This window comes from Anser brachyrhynchus, assembly GCF_964034855.1.
Source record: "Anser brachyrhynchus genome assembly, chromosome: 1".
Lineage (NCBI taxonomy): Eukaryota > Metazoa > Chordata > Aves > Anseriformes > Anatidae > Anser > Anser brachyrhynchus.
Genome location: NC_137694.1, coordinates 182759084 through 182781075, shown reverse-complemented (window position 1 = coordinate 182781075; position 21992 = coordinate 182759084). Strand labels below are relative to the sequence as shown.

General features: G+C 41.0%; 1 protein-coding gene across 3 annotated transcripts in view; it reads right to left on the bottom strand.

Moving 5' to 3' along the window:
- FNDC3A (fibronectin type III domain containing 3A) overlaps nt 1–21992 on the bottom strand; it is a 118954-nt gene that overhangs the window by 96550 nt on the left and 412 nt on the right. For 2 of the 3 annotated variants that reach the window (XM_080594706.1, XM_080594707.1), the window contains exon 2: nt 5935–6063. In XM_080594706.1, coding sequence (XP_080450832.1) covers nt 5935–6036 — 102 coding nt within the window. In that variant the 5' untranslated portion in view covers nt 6037–6063. Of the gene's footprint in view, nt 1–5934; nt 6067–21992 lie in introns of those variants that run through there. The other variant, XM_080594708.1, reaches the window with a different exon arrangement.

The window sequence follows — 21992 nt, the reverse complement described above, 5'->3', positions numbered from 1 at the left end:
GTTAAAGAAAGTTTGAACTCTTTTCTCCCTGTTCTCCTCTGTAATTAATCTACCTCCCCCAGTGAACCAGGACTGTCTGCATCTTTCCTGTCCAACCTCAATACGCAGTAAACCTCACTGCAGTAGTTACCCTTACATGAAAAATCCCTAAGCACTTCTCTCCTCACACCGTGCTTTCTCAGTGTCACTTGGATTTTCTCAACTCCTTATGGGTCTTCCCCATCCTTACTCATCACCAAGGTTTAAGGAGTGCATTACATGTTAAACACAGTGGTGAGCACCAAGATTTAAGGAGTGCATTACATGTTAAACACAGTGGTGAGAACGGGCAAAAATCAATGTGTAATAGAGAGGAAGGAGCTAATGGGCTCAGTCTCCGCTCTTCCTTTTCCCCAGTTTTGTCCTATGAAACTAATAGCAGTTTCTGTGGGACACAAAAAGAGGCGGTCTCCCACAGCAGCACAGAATAGCATGCAAATGTCAACACAGAAGCTGCAATATCCAAATTAAACTCCCCACGTTTTCTGCCAGTACGTGCACGCTACTCCAACTTTGTGAATTGTTTTGTTTTAAAATGTGGTGGAAAGTTACAGCTTCAACCTGATCAAACACTTTCTACTATTTGAAGCATATGACCTTTCATCTTAACGTGTTCAAATATTTGTACTGCTATTTCAAAGTTCTGCTAGCAGTTTAAACTTAAGTATTTGAAATAGATCTTGAAGATATGAACTGTTCTAGAAAAGTACCTAGCAGCCTGTGTCTTTTTGGTAACTCGGTTATAGTTACTACTGCATCCAGTCGCATGACATTCAACCCCATTCAGTGCCGGGTCCTGCACTCGGGTCATAACAACCCCACATGGTGGTACAGGCTTGGGGAAGGGTGGCTGGAAAGCTGCCCGCCAGAAAAGGACCTCGGGGTGTTGGTTGACAGCTGGCTGAAGATGAGCCAGCAGTGTGCTCAGGTGGCCAAGAGGGCCAATGGCACCTTGGCCTGCATCAGTAGTGTGGCCTGCAGGATGAGGGAAGTGACTGTCCCCTTGTACGGAGCGCTGGTGGGACAGCGCACTGAGTACTCTGTTCAGTTTTGGGTCCCTCACAAGAACAATATTGTGTTGCTGGAATGCGTTCAGAGCCGGTGAAGGGACTAGAAAACAAGAGTTACAAGAAGTGGCTGAGGGAAGTGTGGTTATTTAATCTGGAGAAGAGGAGGCTGAGGGGAGAACCCATTGCTCCCTACCAACTACTTGAAAGAAGGTTGTTGGTCTCCTTTCTTAGGTGACAAATGGGAGGAATCAGCCTCAATGTGTGCAAGGGGAAGTCTAGATTGGATGTTAAGAAGAATTTCTTCATGGAAGGGCTGGTCAAGCTTTGGAAAGGGCTGCCCAGGGAAGCATTAGAGTCTCCATCCCTGGAGCTGTTCAGATGTGTGGACGTGGTACTAAGGGACATGGTTTCATGACGGCACTCAGTAGGTCAGGTTGATGGTTGGACTTGGTGATCTTGAAGGTCTTTTCCAACCTCAAGATTCTACAATTCTACTGTGTTTTAAGTTGCATATACTGCATAATTAACTACTGTAAGATTTAACTTTACATATGATGCAAAGACAGTGGGGGTTCACCTTTTCACAGCTGAACAAGAAGTTACAAGTTTTAAGATACAGCCAACATTTAACATAGGAAATACCAACATATAAACAAAAATATTAAAATTAGTATTTTTCTAGTAGGCTTTCATTACTTTTTCAGCCAGGAATGACTGCTACTAATTAGAAAAATTAGTCCAACCCACGAAAACAAAAACATTTATATACACAAAGTACAGCTCTGAATTTTAATTGTGGGGGCTCATTTAAGTTCCACCAGCAGTGTAGATCATGTTGTAGGTTACGCAATCCAACATGATAATGTTGTTACAAAAGGAACTGGAGATAGATGCAGCTTTTGTAGTTTAAGCAAGTAACACCTATAGAATATCTGTATTATAGCTAAGGAAGTAAGAGACAGTTTCAAAAAGATGAGCAACTCCATTGTGAAGACTACAGCCTTCACACTTCTTGTAACCTCAGAGTTGTAAAAACAACAAAAAAACCAAACTAGTATCCAGGTTGAAATATTTTTCAAAACTCAGAGTTACAGTGTTTTGTACTTGAATACATACTGCTTTCACTAGAGTATCATAACATTGTTATGCATGTATTATAAGATGCTTGTAATTACATAGTGGTCTGGCTGCCATTCCTCTGAAGTAAGTCTTAACTGGTCAACCTTGACAGAGGAAGCAGTACCTTTAATTCTGGATTGCCTGTGCTTTAGATACAGAAACCATTTTCTACTTAGTGATGACTTTTACATCACCAGATGTAAAAAGGGTTTCCAGTAAAGTTTCCTGCCACTGAATAAGTGCATCTGCAAATTCTTCATGAGTCATGTATCAGATGCAAAGGAAGGACAGAAAACGAGTCATAACTTTCACTAGTCATTGTGGAACAAAGACAGAAGGCAACACTGTGGTATAACTGTTGGTTATGAAAAGACAAAAATGACTATTGATCATAGAAAGTCTGCCCGATACTTTCTGAAAACCTTTTAAAAAACAAGGAAACCCAAAACACTAGCACTATCAGTTCCACTTTAGACAGTATTCTTAATGAACAACTTTTTTAAAAACAAAACCCACCTACAGCATGTACGTTTTTCCTTTAAGATTAACAGAAACCCCCACAACTTCATTCTTCGAAAAAATTCTTTGCTTGTTTTCCAGTTTTAATCTTGCTTAGTAGGAGAAAAAGCAGCAGCATTTTAATGAAAAACTATCCCCAAAAGAACATTTAGGCACATATGACTCGAAATTCTACCCCATTACAGAGGAAGTCTGACAGCACAGCTTCCTAGCGTTATTTTTGGAGAAGGCAGAACAAGCACCTCAGCCACTATTATCTTTGAAAGGTCATGGTGATTAGGGGAGGTTCCCAAGGACTGGAAGAAACAAATGTCACTGCAATCTTCAAAAAAAAAAAAAGGGGGGAGCAAGGAGCAGGATCCAGGGAGCTACAAGGGCTGGTCAACATCACTTTAATCCCTGGAAAGATGAGGGAGCAAGTCTTCCTAGAAGCCATTTCTAAACACATCATGGATTAAAAAAAGGTGATTGGGGGTAGCCAGCATCGACTCACAAAGGAGAAGTCAAGCCTGATAATTCTGTATAGTCTTCTACAATGAAATTACTAGCCTTGTGGATGAAGGGAGAGCAGTAGATACTGTTTATCATGACTTCAGCATGGTTTTTGACACTGTCTCATAGAACATCCTCATACGAAAGCTGATGAATTACAGATTAAACAGGCAGTGAGGTGGACTGAGAACTGGCTGCACTGCCAGCCTCAAAGGGTTGTAGAGGAGCAGTGCAAAGTCCAGCAGCGGGCCTTTCGTTAGTTGTCTACCTCAGCAGCTGGTACCGAGGCAGATACTGCTTACTATCTTCAATGAAGACCTGGATGATGGGACAGAGTACACCATCAGCAAGTTTGCAAATAGTACAAAGTCAGGAGGAATGGTTGATGCACCAGATGGCTGCACTGACATCCAGAGAGACCTTGACAAGCAGAAGAAATGGACCAGCAGGCATCCTGAAGTTCAACTGTGGGAAATGCAAAGTCCTGCCCCTGGAGAATGACAATCCCATGCAACAGTACACACCATCAGCTTACTGACTGGAAAGTAGCTTTACAGAAAAAGACCTGAGGTTCCCAATGGACAGGTTGAATGTGAACCAGCAATGCACCCTCATGGCAAACGATGCCAACAGCTTCCTGTGCTGCATAAGGTAGAACACTGCCAACAGGTCAAGGAAGGTGATCCTTCCCCAGTCAGACGTGGTACTAGGCCCAGTCCGTGGCTCCCCAGTACGAGAGAGACATGGAGGTATTGGAGAGTCCAGCAAAGGGCTAGATGATGAAAGGACTGGAGCATTTGACATGTGAGAAGAGGCTGAGAGCGCTAGGATTGTTCAGCCTGGAGAAGAGGAGGCTCAAGGGAGGATCTTGTTATTAGTATGTATGAATACCTGAGAGGGGTAATAAACAAAAGTCTTCTCAACAGTGAAATCTAACTTCTAAATCTATCCTCTTAAACCAAAAGAGGACAGATTTAGACTAGACATTAGGAGGAAATTCTTCACTGTAAGGGTAGTGAAGCACTGGAACAGGTTGCCAAGTTGTGGAAGCCCCATCCCTGGAAGTGCTCAAGGCCATGCTGGATGTGGCCTTTGGCCAACCTGATCTAGTGGGTGGCATCCCTGTCTATGGCAGGGGGGTTGGAATTAGATGATCTTTAAGGTTCCTTCCATCCCGAGCCATTCTATGACGTGTATGAATACCTGAAAGGTGGGAATAAACAAAACAGTCTTCTCAACAGTGCCCAGTGAAAGGACAAAAGAGTGAGCACAAACCAAAATAAGAACTTCCACTGAAATGTAAGAAATTATGCCACTGTTCCCCAGTATTCAACCGCCCTCACTAACTGCCAGAAAGGCTGTGGAGTCCCTTACGCTCATGGATGTGTAAAACCCAACTGGGCATGGTCCTGCATGACCTGTTCTAGTCGACCCTGCTTTGGGTAAGGGGAAGTTTGACTACATGAGCTCCAGAGTTTGCTTCCAGCCTCAAGTAATCTGCTATACATCTATGAGAAGTTTTGAATAGTAGTATAAAGACTATTTACATATGGGTAAAGAAAAGAAATGGTGGTGGAGTGCTTAACTTTATGTAGGCATGCTTTATTCTCTTGTTTGCAAGGCTTTAAAATTGAACTTTTCAAGGCAGATCATGCAAGAAAACAGTAACAGTTCTTTCCTTACATGCTACAGATTACTACTTCTAAAATTCAGTATCTGAAAGCGGAATTGGGAGAGAAAGCAAGACTGAGTATTGTCTCTTCCCTTCGTTCTGGAGTTTTCTGTCTGTGCCTTTATTAAATGGGACTTACCAGCTTTCTCTGTAAATAAGCTTCTACAATGTAAAGATCTTACCACGGCCCAAAAACAATTCTGGGAACTGCTGCAATCCCTGCTCCAGTCTCATTTTAGATGTCTTCTGTATTTTTACCCTACAAAACAATTCCCCTCATAATTTCTTCTTCTGCATAAAGATCAAACACAGGAACAGCAGACTAAGAGCCTTTCCTGTATCATCAAATGCAGTCTCCTGCTATAACAGGCAGTGATCTCAATCTGTTCAGATACTCCAAGACACTTAGGTTTTGTTTGTTTGTTTTATCCCTTTTCTCCCCCTGGAAGCTGTTCCAGAATCATGCTTCTCTTGGGCCTAAAATATTCTCAAGTTAAAGATATAGAAGATATATGTTTTTGCTAACACTTTTTTAATTTTATCTCCCTCTGGAGCTGACACTTCTCAAGTCTTCCAAAACCACATTTGTAATTTTTTTTCTTAGCCATCAGCTTGACCGTTTCTGCCTATCAAAATATAAGAAGTGTCCAGGCAGACACTAACAAACAAAAGCAAGTCCCAGCATTCAAAATACTCAGTTGTAAGGAAGAAAGTCAGTCTAGAGGCCAAAGTTGTTAGCATATGTGTCTGAGCTAATAAGCTCTATCATAAGGGGAGGCTTATTAAGCTCAACAAGGTCACGTGGCAATGTAAATATATAGCTTCTAAATTAAGACTCAGGCATTGCTGGACTGCTTGGCAGCTGTCTAGTCCCATCTTTCTATGAAAATGTTCTTTCAGAAGACAGGTTTTCTGCTTCATGCTCCTAACAAATCTCTTCTCTGCACAAGCTCTATCTTCACCTCAACCTCTAAAATACATGTATGACCAGAGTTGCACAAAAATAGGAGGCTATCTTTTACAGTGTCAATATGTCAATGACACCATTGGAAGAAGGAAAAAAAGATACTGAAGTTTTCTTACCTGTTGTGCTCCATCACCGCTAACAATAGGGGAAGTTAGAAGAGGGATTTCACTACTTATAATCGAAGTGGTATCCAGTAATGGTGGGTGTTCTGCCATCATTGATGGTTCACAAATTCACAAGATCACCTGCAAAGAAAAAGTTATTCAAATGGTTATACTATATACGTATTTCTGAATTGTTACCCTTCAAAAATAGTCCTTTTTTTTTTTAAATTAAAGTTACACACACCTTTAAAAAGTACGTTGCCACAATATTCCAGCAATTATGCAAATTGGAAGATGTTTCATGAACTGTGATAAACTGTGCTTACAGAGGGTAGGTTTAGACCCCCTCTAGTGGCTAGACCTTAGAAGAGCCATCAAAGCCTTTTGAATCAAGAAACTTTTTTTTTAAACTTTGATTATAAAGGAAGATTTTTGTCGAAGTTTGACCGTCACTGGTTACAAAATGCTTGTTGGAAAGATATGAAAACAAAGCAGTTGCCTTAGAACTTCAATATATAGTGTTCTTGTTTATGTGAAAGTGGTATAAACAGATCTAAGAACAGGGACAGCAGCGCTACTATTTTTTAAATCACCAACCTACTTTTTCTAGAATTACATCAAACAAGACACTTCTTTTAGGGACAACTGATATGTCCAAGTGAGAAAAATGAATTAAAAAGTTTCTGCACAATCTTACTATCTGTACTTAAAAAAAATAAATTAACCCTGGAATTAAAGCAATGTTGTTTTGATAAACAGTGGGCAACCCTTTAACAGCTTTACCAGTAGCTAAAAGTTGCAAGAAAAAACAAACACAAACAAGAGGTCAATGAAAGCAGTGACCACTTCAACTCTGATGAGTGTCAAGTAACAGAGAAACACCCAGCTGAATTTTGCTTTCTGTTAGTATCCGTGACATTAACCAGCCATAGTATATTATGTATTGGTGTGGTATGAAGAATTAAGACCAGAAAAGCTAAAAGTTACAACTTAATCATACATACTTCCTGTGTGAAAAATCTAATAAACTGCTTCTGAAATTCTACTTCATTTTAAAGTTAAAAAAACTTTCAAAAAACTAAATCAGATTACACTGATTTAGTGTACTGGTCTTAACTCTGCCCCAACCGGATGCTGTAGAGCTAGCTATTGAAAGAAAAAAAAAAAAAAAGAATTAGATCAACAAGAATTAAGAAACCAAAATTTCTCAACAAAACAAAGACAGATGGAAAGACTTCACTAGAGGTGAATGATACATTCAGAATTCCCATGTTAGTTACATTTTGCATCCGAAAAAAGTGTTTAACATCAAACATATACATAATGATTAAGCTGAGAAAAAGCTTATACTATTTCTAGAGTAGAACTGCATCCCTTAGCAAGTATCTACAGTTCTCTGGTGAAAATAGGTAGGTACAATTTTAAAGTTAAACAGTCAGTTATGTCGCTGGCTTTCAAAGTTCTGCCTTGAGATTATCTGCCTAATGAAACTCTCCACGAACACTTCTAAATTTCCAACACAAATATACCATCTGTTCATAAACACAGATGCTTGCTATTTACAGTATGTAACTTACTTTAAATGAAGAGATACCCAATAAAATTCAAGGGATAATACCAGCATAATGACTTCAGCACCAAGTTCTAGAGATGTTATTTGATTGAAGAGCTGCTCTTACAGCTTACTACACAGAAGGCGTCTCTAAAACTGTCTCTACCCCAGCCTTTTTACTGCTTTTACATGTTTGCTCCTCTCAGGCAGATGATGTTATACACTTGCCATGGGCTGAAATCTGTGATACTGTGCTGTCAGTACAAGAATACTGATGCAAATCAGAGTTTGCGTTTTCTGGAAAATGCATTAACAAAGCACTATAAACTTGTCATACAGCTATGTGCACACAGTGCCATTAAGCTGTTCCCATGCTGAAGGTTGTCCTACTATAAAGTTGTGAACCTGGGAAAAAAAAGCATTCTGATTTTTTTTTTATATTTTATTTACTTTCCTGATATACTCTGCAAAGATTAAAGTTAGAAAAAAAACTATAGGTTAAAAGACTTTGAAACTGTGATTACTTAAGAATTCGTCACCATTTATATCAAGTCATTTATAGCTGCTTAGCAAGACTAATTAGTCTCCCAAGCAATGAGGACAGTTTTATATTCCTACCTTACTTTAAAGGCTTTGCCACTCATCAAAAAATCCTCCAGGCTACAGTCAGTCCCCGTCACTTCTGCAGGTGGCAGAAGGCTGATGAAAGTTATTTGGATCATCTTTCAAGCTGGCAAGTTCGACGGTACGCTTCCCAGGATATTATCCAATGACCATTTAATGTAAAGTGAACAGACAGCCTAGAAGCAGGATTAGAATCAAGGCATCCCTTCTCCCATGATTATAGCTATAAACAGGCTTGCTCTTGTGCCATCTCTTAATCTTACAGGAGTGCAAAATACATGGAAATACCTATCCATAGTGTCACAGACAAAAGTAATTAAAGTACTCCAAACTAAGAGAACATGCTTCTAGACTTATCCAAGCTTGAATTTCCCCAGGTCTAAATAGAATAAAGTTCATTTTCCCAAACTACCTTGCAAATGCCTCTTAAATAAGAGAGCACTGACCTCCTTCATCACATGCACAATGATTTTTTGACTGATTTCATAACTTATTATACACTCGGTGCTAGCACCATTTATTGAGCAAAAATCAAAACATATCTATCAAATTGGACATCAATGAGAATTAACCGAGATCAACTCAGATATGACAGCTAATGACCACTTCTGGACATATAATAATATTTGGTCTCAGATTCATTGATTGATGTCCTCACGGGTGCTCAACAATTTGATTCATATAAAACAAGTTCCTACAGGCACGGAGCGCTCAGGATGGTAGCGCAGACTTCAGTGCTTTACCTGGGACATGGGTAAGTTCCATGTCTGGATCCAAGCGTTTGATTTATTCTGGAGATGAAGCACTGCTGCTCATTGATAAGCCCTGACAGGAGGTACCAGGTAGTGTTATTCCTGACACCCTCTACAACAATAATAAAAGTACTACCTGTCAGGCTGTGTAATCCATCTAGAAAGAGAAGTAAATCAATGCTTTCCTGACAATACAATGTTAGTTTTCTCTGCAACGCCTCTGAACTAGCCTTGAAGACTACAGACAAACCCAACACCAGTGTGGGCCCATGCTACACGTACCATTAAAAACCTTCTCCCCACCAGTGGTCAAGAGGCAGCAATCTGTACGAGTCAGTGTGCATAACCTTGTCAGTCAGTTAGGTGTGGTGTGCCCACCACTTGCAGGTGTTTTTTTCTTTTGCTATGAGGACAAATAAGAACAGACAGAAATTTGAAAAAGAAGTATTGTGTAGCAGAGGAAGGAGATGTCATAAAAGAAGCAACAGGTTAGCGTCAAAATAAGCAGAAATGCTCAACAAGCATATCTCAGATCCAAAAGCAATTATATCACATTTGATGTAAAGGTATCAAATCAGAGCTTTTAAATCAGCAGAACCAGCTAGATGGCATTCACGACTTCTGGAAGAAGAGAGATATCTAACTAGATCTTTGAAACAGGCTTCCAGATAACTCTAGTCTTGGGAAAGTCTCAGAGGTCTGGAAGAAAACCAGAAGCCTTCCATTAAATACTCTACTGTAAGAGGGCAAATGGGACAATATACTCAGGTTAGCCAACAGTGATCCAAGACCAAACAAGTTCACAGTCAAGACTGGATGTTATTTGTAAAGAATTAAAAGATAAGTATGATTGATGAAATAAATCTTATCCAATTAACTTGATGAGAATCTTCTGGTGAAGTGTGGCTGACAAAGGGACTGATAAGAGCACTGCTATAACAATCAGACCTTTTCTGGCATTTATGCATTTTTCTTGAACAAAATCAGTACATGGATTAAAACTGGAATGACAGCCCTCGAATATTATTGGTAAATGCAGAATTACAGAGCGGGTGAGTTTCAGATAGGAAGGGAAGGTATTCGTTCTTGGCTTGTCATTGTAGAATGTGTCTTTAAGTCAGCTCTTAGGAAAGAGTCAGAAGGAAGTCTGGAAATAACAAACCGTAACAGTGATAAGAGACTAAGTCATTTTACTACACTAAAATGGCATGAATACATGAAAAAGCTAGACACAACAAAAGGTTTTAATACATAAAGGTAAAGCTATTCTTTCTAAAAAAAATAACTCAATCCTGTGAAGGGTCGATTCTAAGAAGGACAGGATAATTAAAAGTAAGCAGCTAGAAAAACAAAAGCTCCCCAAAAGGCTATTAACATGAGTTATATCAACAGGTTAACCTCATTTAGCAATGAGGTCTCGAAGAAGACACAAGCAAAGCAGCCTGCATTCAGACAACAAGGGAAGGCTGCATCCGACAGTCTGCAGAGCCACTACAAACAGTTCACTGGTCTAGTCAAGGTTTCCTGCACCACTAACGAATAGTAGGGAAGGGGTAAAATAATGAAGTGAGATAAGTCTAAGGACTTAAGGCCAACTAACTGCACCAAGGACTTAAGGCCAACTAACTGCACCAAGGACTTAAGGCCAACTAACTGCACCATTCTTGAGGGCATATTAAAAAGAGACCAGACCAGGAAGGTGACACCTTAGATGAACAGGTAGGTAATACCGATGCTACGCATAGAAAAAGCTGAGGCAATTTTCTGTCAGCAGTGCATTAAAGGCACAGCTATTTAGAAATCTATACTGACTCATGCACAGCAACAACTGCTGCATGAATAGCTATCTCCTTTTTTGTCTTGGTACTGAATATACTGAATTAGTAGTACACATTCAAAGTGTAACACAGGATTGCTAATTCAGCTGACACTGTTCTTGCAAAATCCGTGCTGAGGCTGTTCTAGGATTCAAGGAAGATGCAAGGTCTGAGTTTTCAACCAAGCTGGGTAGGTTAATGCTTTGTACAAGACTTCAACAGCAAACTGTTCCCTGCTACCCCAAATTGAACTATTAGCATTTTCCCTGTCTTACAAATTTGAAGACTGTGAAGGAGATTTTTCTGAAGGTTACCAGAGCTGAAACAATGGAAGGCATCTATACTTACTGTATATGACTTGTTTAGAGGCTCTGGGGTGATACCTGAGGAACCATTATGGAACCGATTGCACTAACAAGCCAAAATAACATTAAGGCTCAAAGACTTAAGTTCCACTCAGTAGTTCAGTAGGCAAAGTATGCCTTCCTGAACTGTAATCACAATTTAACTCAGTCCTTAGATACCTTCAGATTTGGTCCATTAATGTTTCTGTGGCATTACTTTTATGTTCTGAAGATGAACACAACTCTGCTTATTACTCACTCATTCATTAATGGTTAAGGAATATTGCAAGGTTGAAATCACCAGGCAGCGCGTTTCCTCTGCTCTTGAAAAAGATCAGCATTTCCATCTCCAAGAGTCTAGCGGCTGATCTTAACAACAGCCTCTGAAAGCACATCAGCATTCAATCAGCTGGATCACCAAGGTAAAAGAACATGAGTCAGCAGCACGCATCCTCACGGCACGCCGGGCTGCAATAGCAGAAGCACTGCTGGTGGGCTGAGCGAGGTAGGTGATGGTTCCCAACCACTCAGCACTTACAAGGTGGCATTTGGAATACCATGTCCAGCTGTGCTTTTCCCAATTACCTCCTCGGTAGAAAAAGCACATGACAGACCAGGAGAAGTGACAAGAACTAGAGAAGACAAGGGGTCAACTACCTGCTGGATTCCACTACCTGAAGGGTGGTTACTCAAAGCCCAAATCAAGCTCTTCCTGGGGGTGCATGACAGAAGTCAAAGAAGTGATGGAGAACTGCAGCACTGGAAATTGTATCTGGCCGTAAGGTAAAAGGCACAGTCAGAGGGAGACCTGTGTAGTGCTGGCACAGGTTGTCCTGAGATGGAGCAAAATATTAATCTTGCAGATCTATATAATCTGTATATATCTATAATCTATATCTGTCTGTATATAATCTATCTGTATATATCTATAATCTACACATAGATCTATATAATATTCATCTTGCAGATGAAATAGGGTGTACACATCCCAGGGGGTGCACAAGAAAGTAGTTTTTGTACCATTAATAAAAAGATATTTAAATAGTGTTTTTTCATCTTTATCTCATTCTAATTGTTTTTATAATGTACATATTAGTACAGCAGTACACGTATATAATTTATGAATAACTAGAACACCCATTCAGGGTGCATGTTCAAAAAAATCTTGACAGGGGTGCAGTCAAGAAGCTTAGAGACCATTGCTGTAGCAAGTCAAAACCTGACCACACAAGGTCCTGATGAGAAGCTGAAGTACACAGTCTCCAAAGGCCCTTTCTAGAGTCCTATTTTTCTATAAACACCAAAGTATAAGTCAATCAAAGTATGGCATGCAATGCTGAAGTTACATGGTTTTCGATAGATCAGAACCAAAGAGCCACCCCCAAGTGGTTTCTCTGGTGCCTACTGATGGGGAAATTTGCGTTGCTGCAATTTTCCTCTTTTGTGATTACAGAGTTGTTCTTCTCTACCTACCTGCTTGCTGCCACAACAATCACAGCAACTTTATGCTCTTTGACATCCTAATTCTGTCAAATCTATTGACCAACAGATACAGTTATTATTGCAGAGGACTGCACACAAGGGCCATGATCCTACAGGGCATGAGGACAGAAGGTGAGCAGGGAGAAGACTGAAGTGCCTAACACAGAAAGGTGCAGCAGAAGGAACAGGCTCGATGAAATCAACACTAAACGTTTCCAAATCACATGCTGATTTTAAATAAGAAGTGACAAAACCAGGGCCATTCCAAGACTTTGTTGTCGGAGCAGTTTCATACGTGCTTCAGCCTGTTTCACGTTACAGCTGCCAATTCGAGGTTGCCACGAGGTGTGTTTTCCCAGTGGGCTTCGGCAGAGCAGGTGTGCATTCCTTCCTCACCTGGGTTCTTCTGCAGCTACGCTCCCCCAGGAGCCACAGGCACGAAGAACTTCCAGTAAGGAGGAAAATCTGCTCTGCACAGGAGACAACGCTTGCTAGGCTTTGTCAGAGACCAAGGACTGAACTTCCAGAACCATAAAGGCCATAAAAACTTCCCCCAGCCCCAGTGAAAGAAACGTGGCGATCTTGCCTTCTCCAACATGAAGACAGCAGGGCACTTTAAAAATAAATATCCTGGAAAAGAGCTGAAGTAATAAAGCGCTGTTATTTAGTTTAGAGCCTCACATCCGAGTGACTGTTCTTTTAAAGAAGATGCAAGCTACTATTTAAACTCTTCCAGTGCTTTATGCATTTGGAAGTACTCACCATATCCATTCTTTAATGCCTACTGGGAGATATGTTCATTCTTTATCATTTCCTACAGTCCTTAAAAGATATCACCTGCCTGCCAGTTTGAAACTTGTAAGAATTGCTATCTTCCCAATCAGCAAACCATTTCAGAAGTCATCAGATAGGGTTAACAAATACAAGAGCCTAAGATGTACAAACATGCTAAAATGGGGGAAATTCTGAAAACAAAGTACACCAATACATCCCTGGGGTGAAGAGGAAAGAACAAAGCGTATGTGACAGATGTTAGTCATGCCACTTAATGCACTGCTGGATAAAGCTCAGATACGGGGATGTTGCTGGTATAGAAACATATTAGAATAAAATTACCCAATGATCCATAAAGTTGCACCTGAGCTATTAAAGTTATGAAACAAACTGAATAGTTTGTTTTTAAGAAACAGAAGCTAGCAGAATTGTTTTAATTTCTTCTGCCCGGTAGATTTGCAATATTTTCTAGTCACATGTCTCCAGACATGGCAATTGTGGTAAACCAGGATATACTTTTTTCTTCCCAGTTTTGAATTGATAATTTAATTAATACTCAATTTATTTAAAAATATGTACTTCGCTTTTCATTTTTTCCTGTTCTAGAAAAGCAATTTCTGGAAAAATTGATAAAACATTTTGTAACAGAACAGAGAGAGTTGTGGGGTTTTTTTGGTCAAATTATAGTGAAATTGTCAGAAGAAAAACATTTTGTGAAACATGTCTACCTCCTTTTAAGTGATGTGAAACTGAACGGCTATTCCCTTCAGTCTTGGTGTTTAAAATACTACAGCTGCAAACAGGCAGATACATAACAATTATAAAAAGTGTAGTTTTGTAAAGTGAATCAACAACGTCAAACTGACAATCACTGGAAACTGCAAATCAGAACAGTTGAAAATGAAAATACATTGCGAAGGGTTTTAATAAGCAATGGAATACCCCAAAGGAAAAAAAAAGAATCTATGGGAATACTCCACCCATAGCTCACAAGTGGCGCCACATATTCACTAAAGGCAATTCCCAAAGAAATGCCAGAAATCAAATACACATCTCTGTTCATACTGTTGTTGCTGGAAGGCAAACACAAAGTTGTACAATGAACACAATACAATTACGGTGAAAATACTGATTTGTGAGCAAATGCCAGTTTTACTTGAATAGCCAAAACAGCCACTGGCTCCAACTCCCTCCCAACAGTTACTGCCTGTTCTCATCAAAGCACGAATGACAAAGCCACGCAGAACAGGTATAAACCTTAGCGCTGCAGGAGTTAAATATATTATAATAAATCAACACCTACTTCAGGTTACCTTCATGCTCCAGGTTGTGAACTGCAATGATTTAGGAGCAGCTTCAGGTGCAGTTCATGCATTCATGTCATGTGTTCTATAACCTATATGAGAACGCACGGTAGATACTTGGAAACACTCCAGCTGTTCAAGTTTAATGCATTTCTATTTGTGAGCTAGCGGTTTTTGAACCTGAGCCAAACAGGCTCAGCTCTTATTAGCAGCTAATGTAGAAAACTAAACTTTTGAAGGTGAGGACTACATAGAGAAGAACTAGACACTGATAAATCAGTCACCTGGAAAGGGACAAGATGTTCGTGGACACTTACCACTTCTCACCTAGTCTGGCACTTAGATTATGAAATGCTTGAGCGTGTTTATCAAGAGCAATGCAGTGAAGACTACCCAAAAGCACCACATTCTGGGTTTAAATGTTACAATTATTAGATTCTTATTAAACCATCCACAGCCTATATCTGGATGAACTACATATGACATGAAGTTACTGCAGAAGGAGAATTCAGTACTTTCCAACAATTTGTCCCTCCTTTCTTGAAAGAAAAAAACTGAAACTGGTTGTGTAACTTCTGGGAAGTGATAACTACAGCTGTATCACAAAACAGGGAATTAAGCTGTTCCCTATACTCAGAGCTAATTTGACAGCACGCATTTTAAATCAACGAGTGAATTGCCAGCACCAGAGGGCCGACTTGTCCCTAGTCTTTACCAGATTCCCTGTTGCACCTCGCTTGTGAGCTGGAGCATGGCCTCCTCTGTCTTGCAGGATCAGCTGCCTTTCAGATATTCTTGGGAAGGATTCTCAAAAAGAAACGAGACTGTAAGTTGTGCAGAAAATATACTACACAGTTCAAAGAAATTGAATGCAGTTCAACTTTATTTATGGTACACTGGTCTAAACTACGTGGCTGTTTTATTACTTTTACACTACTCTTCTCAAAAACTTCTTTGAACTCTCTTAGTTTTACTTCTAAACCAGCTAAATTAGGTTCTCCTAAGATTCTGCCAGGACTGGATTTCCTTCGGTTTATTTTCTGAAGATCAGACGGGTTCAAAAACATCTTGGCCTTTCCCAGTTAAACAGAAATGAAGGCAAAAGTAATGGTTAAGTACATGCTTATTTTTTAAGAAAACAAGCGCGTTCGATGCCAAGAACCAACCTACTTCCTCATTTGTTATCGACTCCCTTTTTCTGGTAGCCATGAGCAGCAAGGCCAAGTTTTTAAGTAAGTTTTCATATAGTTCTTTTAAGGCAAACCAAAATCATGCATTTCCTTTTATTAAGGTGAGGTGACTGGTCAGCGAGACAAATTTATTGCAGAGACAGCTGCCAGTCTCGGAGCTACAACGAGGGCACAATTCAAGAACAACAAGCAGCAGTTTTTAAAGAACTCTTACGAAACAGCTTTTTCCTGCTTGTTCTGAAAAAATGAAAACTATGCTATCCAAACACAAGATGACATAGGATCAGAGGCCACAACTCTAATAATTTAAAATAACCATGCACTGATTTTTTTTGGAAAACCTGCAGGTCTCTGCTTCCGTAAGGAACAGGATAATAACACAGAGCATGACAAGCCAAGACAGGCATGTGGAAACTACTTCTCAAGAGTAAGAATACACCAAAAAAAGGTGTTGAGCCTTGACAAGCACATCTGAAAGATGTTCTTTTATGAGGACAAACTGCTCTAAGTCAGTTCTGCTCAATAACACTAGCAACTCCCACTTGCACCACTACAAGCAACTGGCCAAGAGTACAGCGAATTAAAGCTATCCTCCAGTTTGTTACTCTTCAAAAAGTTGCTCCATTCTAAGGTAGACCAGTTGCCTGATCCATTTCACTACACATACATGCAAATGACTGCCAAGCACAGGAATAAGCGGGCAGAGAGGAAGTGCTTCTTGCAGCATCAATGTGTAGCACTTGTGAAGCTACTGACTATGATATGAGAAAGTCCACGGGCAGCCATCCCGGCAGGTGCTTCACCTCCCCAGTATTAAACTCAGCCACAACAGTGCTGAGACAGCTACTTGGATGCCACAAAACTGAAGCAGGGTGCTCCAGCTGAATGTGACTCTTGACAATTAAACATGCAATTCACGAAAAGTTCTCCAATGGAGGAGTCTCCACAACTACAGAAGGGGAAGACCATCAAAACAGGAGCATGTACTGGTGCTTGTTTCTCAGATGATGCCAGCACTCCCTGCTCCCAAGCTCCACCTCACCCTCCGAGGAAAGTTTAGCCCCCCAAAACCCCATGGGACCAACCAGTTTGATTGCCCAACCAGTCAGAGGACAAAACTGTCCTCGGCTTCCTACTGTACACGCGGAGTTGCAACACTGAATGGCTGACAATCCATTAACAAAAATAAACCCACAAAACTAGACATTATTCCGGCCGCATCTAGGACTAAACACTGTCAGCTGTCACTACCCACTTCTGCAGCTTCTTTCAGTCCTCATTTCTCAGGACTTTGTTTCCATGTCTTCACACTAGACTAAGCGGGTGGAGAGAGAGTGCTCTGAAAGCATGGTCTTCTCTGTTTACTTTTTAATAGATTCTACAGGATTGGGTAACTCTTGTAGCTTATATTTACTGCTAGTGCAGGAAGTCCCCAAACAGTCTACGGATAGACATACTAAAATATTCGTGAATTGTTATCACCCCAGCCCTCTCTCATTGCCAAGACATTGCAAGTCACCTGGTTTTGCTTTGGGTTGCCTTATGCTGGTACAGACATTCAGTTTTTGCTTACAGATTAGTTTTCAGCTACAGGCAAACTTTTTGCACATGCATTACAACTTGATTCACTGCCACCATCTACAAGGTGCCTGCCTGCCCCAAAACAAAGCTCATCTCCTGATGTTTTTGTGGCTTATGTCTCAGTTTCCTTCTGTCAGATCACCTAGAGGATGCAGTTTCTCCAGTTAAAAGAACAACAAACGCTGAACAACAAAACATTACAGCCTGCAAGCTGGAGAAGAGGGATTTATTTTGTAATCAGTGGAGTAAGATACAGTACTGAGTATACTACATCAACTAGAGGAAAATAGGAGCTTGGCAGTAGCCCATGCTTGTAGGATCTTATACTAAGTACAGCTTGGGCTTTAATTACCACAGACACTGGATTTGCACTTTGGGAAAACTCGACAGCATTTACACAGAAGTATTTACATACGTAAATGATAAATTTGTTTGTTTTACTTTACAGTAGATGTAATAGAAGTTCTGGATCTGTGAAGTTCATTTTCCTCTGGAGTTATTCAGGATCAAACAGCATTAAGAATTGAGCTTCACAGTTCTAAGTGCAACCAATGGATAAAAATCAAAGCGCATTCAAAAAGAACTATCATGCAGAAGGTAAAGTTAGCATTCTTGTGCCACGTACTCCTTTTCCCCCAGTTACTGAATCAAGTTACTATTCACAGCATAAATCCTTCTGGACCTTGTCACTTGCCCCGCAGACAGCCTTTCCCAGACTTCGATACGTAGTTATTTGCAATCATGGAGTGTATCAGCTCAGTTTTGTGATTTTTCACAGCTGTGAAACAGTTGGGTTTTTTTTTGACACTATATTATAGAAGCCCATATGCTGCCAGGAAGTAGAAGGACTTGTTTTAGTGTTTCTGGAAAGCAGAAGAGATTTATCACATCTTAGAAAGTGCCTGTCTTCTCTCTTCCTAAAGGCCTGTAAGAATGATGTTTACTGGTTAAACTGGGATTGAAAACTTGAAGATGTTTTGACAGTTCTTTATGCCCAAAGTAATTAAGTAATCAAGTTGAATATTTTTCCATTACCTATAAACGATGGTTTGCAACTCTTTAATTTTGTCCTAAATGCTTCAGAGCAGTTCTGGAAGCAAAGCTGAGCTGGGGCAGGGTAAAAATATTAACATATCCTGCACTCCTGTTTAACTACTGCCCCAGCTCCTCCTGGGACTGTGCTTGGCACAGAAGATACCAAACTGAAAGACAGAGTACCAATGTTAACTTTGGTGATGTTCTGACTGTGGAACAGTACAATTATAGGGCCCAGGCACCCCATAAAGACAAAAGTTTCTTGGGGACCACAAACATAAAAAGGGTGAAGTATGTCCATTCTGACTCCATTTGAGAGGCACTGTGAAGACACTGCCAAGGAATGTGCCATTAAAATTTTAGTAGAGGGTTTGGAAAGCACATGGATATTCCATCCCTGAAGTTCTGTAACAGTAAACAGAAAAACATTCTATACCAATATATCCGTGAAAAGTAATAACACAATCCTTTACACAGTCATCCAGCATGAAAACACTAGCTACAAATAATATTTCATTATTGACAAAATGTCATAGCAAATTCTACTTCCATTTACATTTTGTTAAAGCCATCTATGACAGCTTATCAAAAAAGTCTTCAGCTTTTCACTGGTTACAGGCTCAGGAGTACACGAAGGAAGCACAGCTGGAACAGGACCAGATCTTGGGGGCGTGGGTCAGACTTCAAAAATATTTGTCCAACCTGAAACTAAATGTAGATTGACTGGAACAATTAAAGATGACAACCTGCCAGAAACATGTGGCGCTATTAGGTGTTACAGGCACTTTCTAAGCATCCTTCTACCCTGTCAGCCCTACAAAATACAGCCCCCCAGGATGACAATCCAAAATACTACCGAACATAAACAAAACCAGGAAACTTTACAGATAGACAAGGAAAATGTTAATAGTGTTTCTGTACTGACATCCAGTGAACACGGGCATTAAGGAAGCCCAAAGTTTACTGTATAATGGCAAAACACAAGCAAAAATGCTCATCTCTGCAGCTCAGGAAACATTGGCCCCACAAGCAAAACAAACATTGTTTGTGTTTACTGTACAGAAAAAGCAGCAGTGTACGCATTCCAAACTATTATCACTTCCCTGAGATACAAGCACTATCTTTTAGCTAAGCTAAGGAGTTGACAGTCTGAGTCAAATCTATTTTTACTAGATATGGTCTTATAGGAAAAGCAAAGGCTCAATTCAGCTCCTGCACCACAAACTGCACGAGTTGAATCTTGCTACAAATTGCCTGGGAATTTCCCCAAGTCAATAGTCTTAAAGAAATGGATGATAAAATATAGAGGTGTTATTGACAGATATAACTGAGAAAATCCGATTTGTATTTTAGATCACGGAAATACACCAATGAAACATGACACTTTACCTGTAGACATTTTAGCAGAGATTGAACTAGAAATCTCATAACAATTAGAGGCTGGAGGTCAATAAAAAGGTACAGAGATGCTGGAGGGAAGATGAGAATTCCTCGGGTTCCGCAAGGCACCACCACCAAACATCACTGGCTGCAGACAACGCTGCCTAGGAAGCAGGCCTGCAGCATCACAAAAACTGTCCTCTCCAGTACCCGTCTGCTGAGGAATGAGCAGGCTGTATTGCCAGTTGCACCCACCCACAGTGGGGTTGGGGAATGGGGTTAGATTATAGGATTCACCACTTTGACAGAGGTATCAATAGACAAGCACAACACCAGCACCTCATACCTCCAAGCACTCAATACTTCTCAAGACCAACAGATCTACAATAGCACGCACTATTTCAGAACTGACCTGCCAGCAAGTTAAATGAGCTAGCTGCCTAAGAGCATTTAGATGGTATAACCATTTAGGAAAAAGTATCGACCGAGCTGAAAAATTGTACCTCTCCTGAAGTCAGGCCTGAAGGGTTTTACTTCCCAATAAGTGCTAAGACAGAACACTGAAGCAGCACGTTCGGTGAAGTAGTTAAAGTTGCAATAACAATTAGGAAGGATCTCCATTAGGTATCCTGAGCCAGAACAATCATCATCATAACACTGAGTTAGCTGATGTAGGTCCAAATTCAAGCTAAATTAAATGGCCACAAGGCAAAGAATAACAAACAAAAGCATCAAGATCCACAGAACTCACAGCCCAAAGCAAATGAGTTATTAGTCTGAATCATAACTCAAGTTTCTGCAGCTCCATTACATTATTACCTATAAAAATAAAAAGCCTTTGAGTTAAGTCCACAAAGTAGTGGAAATTCCAAGTCTGAAAATGGTAGAAACGCCACTAAGACTAAAATCTGGTAACTTCAGCGTTGTACGTAATGATCTGAGCCTCAAGCAACTCTTACACCTAGAGTTTGTCATACAGCAAAAAAGCCTCAGGTCTTCACCCGCTTTGAAAAACCTGAGGCACTCAGCCGATTCTGGTTAATATTACCACCTAGAGTAGTCAGTCCAGGAGCCTGCTCGAAGCAGAACGCTCTCATCCTGACCAAGTGACCTGAGCAACCCACTGCTGAGTGCTGGCCTTTCTGAGGACAGAACTGTCTCTCTCAACTGAGGCTTCATCAGCCAAAATCGGCACCTGATGGTCCTCACGTAACCGATTCTTTCCAAACTCGATTTGCACCGTTCCCACTCCCCCAACACTCAGTAGGAACGCCAGCTATTAAGAACCCTCTCCAATTTGCAACCTTGAGCACCATACATACTCAGCTAGCTCCAGCGTGCCCAGCCTTCTCCCCACCTGAAAGCTCACTACTTCTCCATTCGTCACGTGGTCGAACTTCACAATCGTTTAAGTCTATTTCCTTAAAAAGAAACGCGGAAAAACAAATTTCGTTGATTACAGTTTGTGAATTTTGAGGACTGCTGAGTGGCTGTGATTCACGCTACTTCACGACACGGAATATAAACGCACCCATGCATGCAGATTCACATCACGGCTACAGACACACTTCTGTACACCCGGGCTGCACTAAGCCAAAGTTGCCCATTGCCATAACAACAAAACAGCTTCTTTCCAGCTGAAAGCTTAGAAGCTGCAGGTTCCGGTGCTGCTGAGACCAAAGCTACCAAACGCTCCACGGCAAGAAATTCACGAGCCTTCGTGACAATTTATGAAACGTAGGGCCAGCTACGTATTCAACTAAATAGAGTTAAATTGTGAAAGGAAAGGTGGTTTTGCAGGAATTACTTGGTGACGTGAGATGCTCGGGACTAACACCTGCTGTTCCAGGCAGCTAACAAATCGCCTAATAAAAATAATTTGACAAAGTTACGCAGTTTCCTAAGGCTCCCCACAGGATGCGCCCCGCAGCAGGACCGGCTCCCCCACCCCCCCCACTGTTTTTCCCCGTTTCTCCCCTCGGCTCCGCGCAGCCCGAGCCCGCCGCAAAGTTTCGATTTTGCTTTCGCTCCCCAGCTGCCGGGAAGCGACGCAAAGTTTCCGCGGGGCTTCGCACCAACCTCGGGGAGGGAGCCGGGGGCGGGGGGGGGGTGCAGGGAGCCGTCCCGGGGAGGGCAACGCGCACATTTCGGGGGCAGAAAAAGGCACGCCCGGCACCCCCAGCACGGCGCTCCCAGGAGCCGCCGCCGCCTCCCTCCCCGCCTGCCCCCGGTCCC